The sequence below is a fragment of the Vigna unguiculata genome, chromosome 2 (assembly GCF_037176805.1).
Source record: "Vigna unguiculata cultivar grain cowpea cultivar isolate G323 ecotype 2 chromosome 2, ASM3717680v1, whole genome shotgun sequence".
NCBI classification, from domain to species: domain Eukaryota; kingdom Viridiplantae; phylum Streptophyta; class Magnoliopsida; order Fabales; family Fabaceae; genus Vigna; species Vigna unguiculata.
The window spans coordinates 34,429,318-34,439,040 of NC_140793.1; the positions used below are offsets into that span (position 1 = coordinate 34,429,318).

Consider the following 9,723-nt stretch of genomic DNA (forward strand, 5'->3'; position numbering starts at 1 on the left):
TTTCTGCTGATTTTGTAATCTGGAATGTTGTTCAAGAATCGCATTTGAAAACTTCGTTTTCAGAATTCCACAACCCCAAAATGTAAAGGAAAAAGTAACGATCACATGCAGATTTGTTCATTCACCAAAATTGGAGGTGTAGGTGAATCTGTTTTGGTGCAGGAAGTAATAACCCATGTATAGATATATATGGGCCTCTAAGCCCAAATAAATGGGCTGAGAAACCCGACCCAAAATTGGAGAGGCAAGCAAAACCCTCGCTCTTCATTTCTATCCCGCGCCTGGTTTCCTACTCTGCATGTTGTTGCTTTTTCGCACGCAGTCTCGCCTCGCGCACTCTGTTCTCCGTTTTCAAACTTCGGCTGCACACAGGTTACATTCATCTGAAAACGCCGTTTAAACTCACTTCCATTTTCCCATTTGTCCGTTCTTGTTTTCGATCTGAAACTCATTGTTTTTGGTGCTTGCAGCTTCCGTTACCTGACAGACATGGCGAGCGATGGCGGGAAGAGCTTCGCGCGCCGGGACCGTCTGCGCGAGATTGAGGTTAAGGTTCAGAAATGGTGGGAAGAGAAAGAGGTCTTCAGAGCCGAACCGGGCGAGGTAAACCCTAAGCCGGGCGAGAAATTCTTCGGCAACTTCCCCTTCCCTTACATGAACGGTTACCTCCACCTTGGCCACGCCTTCTCCCTCTCGAAACTCGAGTTCGCAGCCGCATTCCACCGCCTCCGCGGTGCCAATGTTCTCCTCCCCTTCGCCTTCCACTGCACCGGCATGCCCATCAAAGCATCCGCTGACAAACTCGCTCGCGAGATCCGCAATTTCGGTGACCCGCCCGTCTTCCCCACCCAAATCGAAGAAGAAGAACAGCAACAAGAAGAAGAACCTTCTGGAGATGGTGCTCCTCCTGATAAATTCAAAGGGAAAAAGTCAAAGGCTGCTTCGAAGTCAACAGGACAGCTTTACCAGTGGGAGATCATGCGAAGTGTAGGGATTTCTGATGCTGAGATATCCAAGTTTCAGGATCCTTATAAGTGGCTTTCTTACTTTCCACCTTTGGCTGTTGAAGACCTTAAGGCTTTTGGATTAGGTTGTGATTGGAGAAGGTCGTTTATTACTACCGATATAAACCCTTATTATGATTCCTTTGTGAGGTGGCAGATGAGGAAGTTGAAGTCCATGGGGAAGATTGTGAAGGATGTGAGGTATACTATTTTTTCTCCATTGGATGGTCAACCTTGTGCTGATCATGATAGAGCTAGTGGTGAAGGAGTTCAGCCTCAAGAGTACACTGTCATCAAGATGGAATTGGTTGCTCCTTTTCCCGACAAATTTAAGGTGTTGGAGGGAAAAAAGGTGTTTCTTGCGGCTGCAACTTTAAGACCTGAGACTATGTATGGTCAAACCAATGCTTGGGTGTTGCCGGATGGGAAGTACGGGGCTTTTGAAATCAATGACAGTGAAGTATTTATTCTTGCTCATAGGGCAGCGCTCAACCTTGCCTACCAGAACCACTCGCGGGTTCCGGAGAAACCGTCTTGCTTGCTTGAGCTCACTGGTCGTGACTTGATTGGACTTCCTTTGAAGTCTCCACTTTCCTTTAGTGAGGTTATTTATGCGCTTCCCATGTTGTCTATTTTGATGGATAAGGGTACTGGGATCGTCACCAGTGTGCCCAGTGATGCTCCTGATGATTACATGGCTTTGCATGATTTGAAAGCAAAACCTGCTTTCAGAGAGAAGTATGGGATTAAGGATGAGTGGGTGATGCCGATTGAGATTGTGCCAATCATTGAGATTCCACAGTTTGGGAACAAATGTGCAGAGACAGTTTGCTTGCAGATGAAAATCAAAAGCCAGAATGACAAAGAAAAGCTTGCAGAAGCCAAGAAGCAAACTTACTTGAAAGGGTTCACTGAAGGGACGATGATTGTTGGGGAATATGCCGGGAGAAAAGTTCAGGAAGCTAAACCCTTGATTAGGACCAAGCTTTTGGAAACAGGTCAGCATTTAGTTACTCTTTTTTTTTTTTTTAATATTGTGTAGTATTGTTGTTCTTGTATATCTCAGAATTTATAAAGATTGCCACTCACTTCCTTCATGCTTAATACAACAAAAATCGAAGGATAAATTTTTAACGGGAAACATCACCCCTTGGTTAGCAAGGACCTTCTCTATTCTAAACTACGTGTAACGTCTTTGAAGTTCTCTTAAGAACTGGAACGTAAGTTTATTTTAACCTCACAAAACCGGCTTAAAAAATATGAGATTTGCATCTTATATTTTATAGGTTGGTTTTATCCGTGATCGATGTAGAATCCTAGATACATCTCCCCGTACTGAGAATTGGTCATATTGAGTGAGTCTAGATATATATGGGTGGTTTGATAGGATAAAAGTTCAATAGCTCCATCAAATCTAAACTGGTGTTATTTTTAATATTTTATTTGTTACATTATTAGTGTTGTCAAGGGATAGCAGCGACAAACAATTGAATAAAAGATTGAGATTTTTTTTGGTTTACTAAATACAGTGAGTTCTATTTCACATTTATTCATTCTGCCTTTCTTGTCAAATAAATATTCATCTTTTTAATTCTATAGTATCGTAATTTTTAGAAGTATAATTAAATTTGGATAATGTCAAAATTATTTCAATTTGTTTTTGTTACAAAACATCTATTGAAAAATTATTTATGAATACTGTATCATGTAAACTTCGTTGCTGAGGCTAACGACATGCATGTCTTTTGGAATAGTGTTTACCTTCAAATTTGAGTTGATAATGTCCTCACCAAAACTGTTTTGTACTTTTCTTTTTATTAGTTTGAGATTGTTCAATTTTTTCTGAGGTTTTTAGCATTTTCTTTAATGTCGTGTCTGTACTGTTCTCTGTAATCTTACCACCACTACTAATTTTTTTGGCTCCACCTTCCAGGTCAGGCTATTGTCTACAGTGAACCAGAGAAACGGGTAATGTCAAGATCAGGTGATGAATGCGTTGTAGCACTTACAGATCAGTGGTACATTACATACGGAGAATCAGAATGGAAGAAGTTGGCAGAGGAGTGCCTTGCTAATATGAGCCTCTACTCAGACGAGACACGACATGGATTTGAGCACACTTTGGGCTGGTTGAACCAGTGGGCATGCTCACGATCGTTTGGTCTTGGGACACGCATACCCTGGGATGAACAGTTCTTGGTTGAGTCTTTATCAGATTCCACAATTTACATGGCTTATTACACTGTTGCACACCATTTGCAGAATGGTGACATGTATGGATCCAGCCAGTCTGCCATTAAACCTCAACAACTTACTGATGATGTATGGGATTATATTTTCTGTGATGGACCATATCCCAAGTCAACTGATATTTCATCATCCCTTTTGGACAAAATGAAGCGGGAGTTTGAGTATTGGTATCCATTTGATCTTCGAGTCTCTGGTAAGGACCTCATCCAGAATCATCTTACCTTCTCCATTTATAACCATACAGCAATTATGGCCAAGCATCACTGGCCTCGTGGGTTCAGATGCAATGGTCACATTATGCTCAATTCAGAGAAAATGTCAAAGTCCACAGGAAATTTTAGGACATTGCGTGAGGCAATTGAAGAATTTTCTGCCGATGCTACACGGTTCTCTTTGGCCGATGCTGGTGATGGTGTTGATGATGCAAATTTTGTCTTTGAGACTGCAAATGCTGCAATTCTACGGCTCACCAAAGAGATTGCATGGTATGAAGATAATCTGGCAGCAGAATCTTCCATGAGAACTGGTCCCCCATCTACTTATGCTGATCGTGTATTTGCCAATGAGATTAACATTGCTATCAAGACAACTGAGCAAAATTACTCCAACTATATGTTTCGAGAAGCTCTCAAGACTGGCTTTTATGATCTTCAGACTGCTAGAGATGAGTATAGATTAGCGTGTGGGGTCGGGGGTTACAATCGTGACTTAGTATGGCGCTTTATGGATGTGCAGACACGTCTTTTAGCACCCATCTGTCCACATTATGCAGAATTTATTTGGAGAGAGCTTTTGAAGAAGGATGGTTTCGTCGTGAATGCTGGCTTGCCAACAGCTGATACACCTGATCTCACACTGAAGAGTGCTAATAAATATCTGCAGGACTCGATTGTTACGATGAGGAAGTTGCTTCAGAAGCAACTTTCGGGCTCAAAGAAGGGTAACAAGAAAGGTCCTCCAGTCACATCACTGACAGAAAATAAGGTGACAGGCTTGGTATATGTAAATGAACAGTTTGATGGTTGGAAAGCTGAGTGCCTGAGTATTCTTCAGAAAAAATTTAATAGAGATACTCGAACTTTTGCACCCGATTCAGACATATTGGAGGCCCTACAACAGAGTTCTGTAGGTCAAGCTTCTAATTTTAAACAAACCCAAAAGCTTTGTATGCCTTTCTTGAGGTTTAAGAAAGAGGAAGCAATTTCAATCGGGGCACAAGCCCTGGATTTGAGATTGCCATTTGGTGAAATTGAGGTTCTTAAGGAAAACTTGGACTTGATCAAGAGACAGATAGGTCTAGAAGATGTTGAAATTTTATCAGCAGCAGATGCGGATTCCTTGGCCAGAGCTGGAAAATATGCTACTTTACTAAATCAAAATCCTCCATCCCCTGGAAATCCAACTGCCATCTTTTTAACTCAGTAGCTACTGGGTGAGTTTCTAGAAATTTTCCCTTCAACTATTTTCGTAGTTTCCTCTTTGTTCCTGTAATCTAAACACGAACTTTATTTATTTTTATTTGGTAAATTGAACCTTTCAAGTTATTGAACCTTTAGAGTGTGTTAACTAATTCTATTTGAGTTAGAATTTAAAGTTCTTTCTATTAAAAAATATTCTTTTGTATAGTTGCTCGAGAATAATTTTTAGTTAGAAAGTTAGCATTCCCGTTATATCTGAAAAAATAATTGCTCCACTGATATTGCTCTAGTTTCCTGTTTTAGAAATTTTTAGCAAAGTGTTTATATCATTATTGTCTGGGTGCAAACGTGCTCATGTTATTGTCTTTTGCAGGTTGCGATTGTATTCAACTTCACCGATATGATGTAGCATGATTAACCTGATCTAAATTATGCTTTGTTGTGGTTGGGGAGCTTGAACATTTTTTGTGGATAACAAGAGTTTGGTGGAAATTACCGATGTAGAATTCAGTTTGGCTCGTACTCCTGTCCTGTGCCCTCAAAGATGCTTTTAATTCTATTACACCTCCTTCTTTGTTTACTCTACATCGTTTTGGCCAAGTTGTCAATTTTCTGATTATTGAGAAAAATACATTTTGTACCGTAATGTTATTATGGTGATGGATTAATTTATTTTATAATACCATTAAATCATACTAAAATGTTATTCAAATTATTGTTGTTGCTGGATTTCAGAGTTTATTTCCTGACATTTTACTGTTTAGATTGAGCATAATTGAAAGTCGCTGAGTTAGATTAATCGCTAAAATTCCTTGCTTTAATTTATTTTAATAGTGGGCATCAAACTAGGAAATACTCTTAATAAATCACAGTCTATTATCGATTGAAATTTATTGAAATTTTGAATAAATTTCAACTACTAATAATGAATTTAGTAAAAAGTTTGTTTCAAGCATTTCTTTGTGGCATGGCTTTGGTTGGACGTGCTTAGTTTGGGTCTTATTATTTTCATTGCAATATAACCTACCATTTTTTTTTCATTAGTGAAAGGTTAATTTAACACATAAGTATGTGTTATGGATTCTCTAATTTGTAATTTATAAGGTTCATTTTTTATTTACATGGTCCGTGAATCCAAAATAATTTTCTATTGAGAATCATACGAAAATATAGAAGCCTATGAGAAATGATGAAGTTATTTAAGTAAATATTCTCTCGTATTCATACATAAGGATTAAAATAGGCATTAATGATCTCGACATTTAGAATCTGGGAAAAGGATTACATATCCGTGGAAAAGTTTTGTTAGTAGTTATATTTCAGATTATAGCAACGTTTTAGATTGCAGCAGGGGTAATAAAGCGACCGGTTAGTTTGACTGTGTCAAAAAAACAACTCGCTCGCGGTTATTATTATTCGATGAAAACTGAAAAATAACGGAAGTTCCAACAAGGCATGGTCGGAGTTGAATTTAAAATTTACAGAATTATTACAAGCGGCGAAAGGAAAATCGAAGGTACAGTGTGAAATAGCAGAAGCGAAGATGGTGAAGACAGCAAACGTTGAAGAAAGAGAAAAAAAAGCTTGAAGGAACAAACAAGAAGAAGAAGTGATGTTTTTAAGGATAGGTTTCAGAGGCTGGGACAGCGGCATAGGAACCAATGAAGACATCTCCATAGATGAAGCCAGCCAAACCCCCTCCGATCAATGGGCCAACCCAGTAGATCCAGTTATCAGCGAAGTTTCCACTTACGACAGCTGGGCCGAATGAGCGGGCTGGGTTCATGGACCCACCACTGAATGGGCCCGCAGCTAAGATGTTGGCACCCACAATGAACCCAATAGCAATGGGTGCAATGGTGCCCAACGAGCCCTTTTTAGGGTCAGCTGCAGTTGCGTACACCGTGTAAACCAACGCAAAAGTGATAATAATCTCAAACACCACACCTTGGAAAGCGTTCACACCATAAGCCAGTCCATGGGTTGGAATGCTCTGTGTTGTGTGACAGCAACCAAAAGAGTATTAGAATGTGTGAAAACAAAATCATTGTATTTTGAAAAAATGAATAATGCGTACCTTGGCGGTAACCAGGTTGAGGAGGAGACATGCAAGGATAGAACCAATCAATTGAGCAATCCAGTAGAAGAAACCGGTTAGGAGGGTGATGTTGCCTCCGATAGCCAATCCAAATGTGACAGCTGGATTCAAATGTCCACCTGAGATGTTGGCTGCAACAGACACACCTACGAACAGTGCGAATGCGTGTGCCACCGCTACTGCCACCAGCCCCGTTGGATCCAATGCAGCATCTTTCGTAATCTCATCTATGTAAAACAAACACAACCAAACACTTCAATATTTCTTCCCTTGTGCCAAAACTATGCAATTCAAACCCAAACATGCGAATTTGGATTTCTGCACGTTTTTTTTTATCTTACTCTATTATGGTACGTTCGTAATATATTGATTATCATTCATTTTTTAAAATATATTAAAAGAATATTTAAAGTACTAATAGTGTATTTTTAATATTCAGCAGAAGAAAACATACAAAAGTCCAATAGAAAATTTGGATTCTGAACATGCATGCACTATCATAAAACAATTATACTATATTCCCTCTTCTTCTTCTTCTTTATGGATATACTTTCAGCAACATTGTTTTATAGATGATATATTATTGAAAAATGATATTTTAACCCACTTTTTATGACCCACTTTTAACCCACTACTTCAATTATCATTAGATTATCTTTTTTATTCTTCTTAGTAATGTGATGTGATATGATATGATGATCTAATGATAATTGAAATAATAGATTAAAAGTGAGTCAAAAAAAAATAAGTTCAAATATCATTGTCCTATATTATTAAGTGTGGCCTGTAGACCACTTGCTGTTATTTAATATCATTGCATTTATTTCGATGCTTTAATTAAATAAAACTTAATCCATCGTTCGTTAGGCAAGTTCGTGTTGTAAAATATTTAATTCAATTTTTAATCTTTACAAAATAAGGGTTTTTATTTTTATTTTTTTTCTTTATTCATCTTCCTAGAATATAAATTATTGCCGTTAGTCCTTATAAAATTAACACTTGTAAAATGATTTTTTATTTTACTTTCTTTAAATCTCAAATCTTTATATTTTTTTTTCTTCTGAATATTGTTTAAAGATAGATGAATAATATTATTTTAATAAGTTTCGAATCCTTTTAAAAGTATTACACGTTGATTTTGTACCGTATATAAACCTGATATATATGTTACTTATTATCACTCAACTTTTTATTGGAACATACTAGGAGTTGACGGATGAAAAAATAAGTTTGAGGTTTTGTAAAATTAGTAAATTTTCATCTTATAATTTAAAGTTAAGTGATTTTTATTTTTTCACTTCTTATTTTTTATATTTCAAAATTCCTTAAAGACGTTATCTTGTATGTTAAAAAAAAGAAAAATAACTTTTTATTACTAAATTTTGATAACTTTCTTTTATAGTCTTAGATGATATCTTCTAAGTAGTTTTTTATTTTTTTATTTTCTCATTTTTAATATTTCAAAATTATTTTGAAAAATAACACATAATATTATAAAAAAAAGTTATTAAAATTTAATAATTAAAATATTATTATTTTAAAAAAAAATATCAAAATATCATTATTCTATCGGTGAACACTTACTGTAAGCAATAGCTGAGCCAACGCCGGCGAAGACGAAAATGAGAGTGGCATGAAGCTCTGCGAAATAGGCCTTGAGAGAGGCAGCGCTAAAAGAGTCTTCAAAGCTACCAAAAGTTATCTTCACCATTTTTGGCACCTCACTCACTTCAAAACCAAACACCTATGTTTCTATTATTAACAACTGCCACTACTTTGGCTCATAAATCTCTGCTTAGGTTTATATAACAAGAATTCACATAATTATAATACGCATGATTACGAAGGGACAGCCATTGTTGGCTGTCATGGCACCGACCATGGCCCACGTTAGTGGTTGGATAAGGCTTTCATTAATAATCGAACACCTAACTAATCCCATACCTCACTCTTTTTCTCCATTTTAAAACTCTCATCTTTGTTTTTTTAGTCATAAGCTCAATAGTAATCGATAATATTCAACAATAAAGGAGGAATACTTTAAAACAAAATTCCATGGATAAGCATCCTAAGGGAATATTATTATAAGAAACTCCACTTGCACTTAAAAAAACATGCGTCACTCGTCGTTTTCTTTGTAGCCAAATCAACCAAAGGTGGCTAAAATTAAATGCTAATGATAACAATGGTGGCAAGAACATGGTTAGAGAGAATTCAGAATCCTCTCTCTAACTATATATTTATTTATTTATTTGTGGCTCATAAACTCCCATGATTGTACATTGATATATGCTCACGTTTTTATTCATTGACTACGTATTAATAATAATGCCCATGTTTCTTTTTCGTATCAATAAATAATGAAAAACAAACATTTAAAGTAGTCGCCAATTTGATATTGTTTTGCTTTTTTATCAACTACATATATATCTTTTTTCGACAATACTTTTTATTTAAATTGGGTAAATTTTTGATAGAGATATCAAACTTTTTAAAAGTAAACAACTTTATCAGATATGGTGATTGTAATAAGGATGCACTAGAGTTAAGACTCTTCTACCGTATTATTTGTTTTTATATTATATGATTCGAGTTATGGAATTTCATAGAAGGACAATGATACTTTAACCTACTTTTTTTGACCCATTTTTAACCCACCACTTCAATCACCATTAGATCATACATCACATCACCAAAAAGAATAAAAAAAGATGATCTAATGGTGATTGAAGTGGTGGGTTAAAAGTGGGTCAAAAAAAGTGGGTTAAAATATCATTTTCCTTCATAGAATGTGCGCGTTATTAGTCATCCTCGTTAATGTATAATTTTTCTTTTTTATATATACTGTGACCTTGAATTTTTGAGAATATTAATGTATCGTATGACCTATTGATATCTCTAACCAGACCATCGGTCAGACGGTTCAAGGATAAGCAGTCGAAGGCTGCTTACT

The 9,723-nt window shown here is 36.5% G+C and overlaps 2 protein-coding genes across 2 annotated transcripts; one reads left to right on the forward strand and one right to left on the reverse strand.

Annotated features, from left to right (window-relative positions):
* Positions 1-237: 237 nt before the first annotated feature.
* Positions 238-5,384, forward strand: LOC114167468 (ATP binding/leucine-tRNA ligases/aminoacyl-tRNA ligase). The gene is made up of 4 exons (XM_028052563.2): positions 238-372; positions 471-2,002; positions 2,938-4,686; positions 5,046-5,384. Exons 1-3 carry the CDS (start codon positions 299-301, stop codon positions 4,677-4,679), a joined length of 3,348 nt encoding a protein of 1,115 aa, XP_027908364.1. The 5' UTR covers positions 238-298; the 3' UTR covers positions 4,680-4,686; positions 5,046-5,384.
* Positions 5,385-6,115: 731 nt separating this feature from the next.
* On the reverse strand, positions 6,116-8,576 carry LOC114167515 (putative aquaporin TIP-type RB7-18C). Its single transcript, XM_028052618.2, has 3 exons — positions 8,355-8,576; positions 6,750-6,997; positions 6,116-6,665 (listed from the first exon to the last, which is right to left on the reverse strand). Exons 1-3 carry the CDS (start codon positions 8,479-8,481, stop codon positions 6,291-6,293), a joined length of 750 nt encoding a protein of 249 aa, XP_027908419.1. The 5' UTR covers positions 8,482-8,576; the 3' UTR covers positions 6,116-6,290.
* Positions 8,577-9,723: the final 1,147 nt, after the last annotated feature.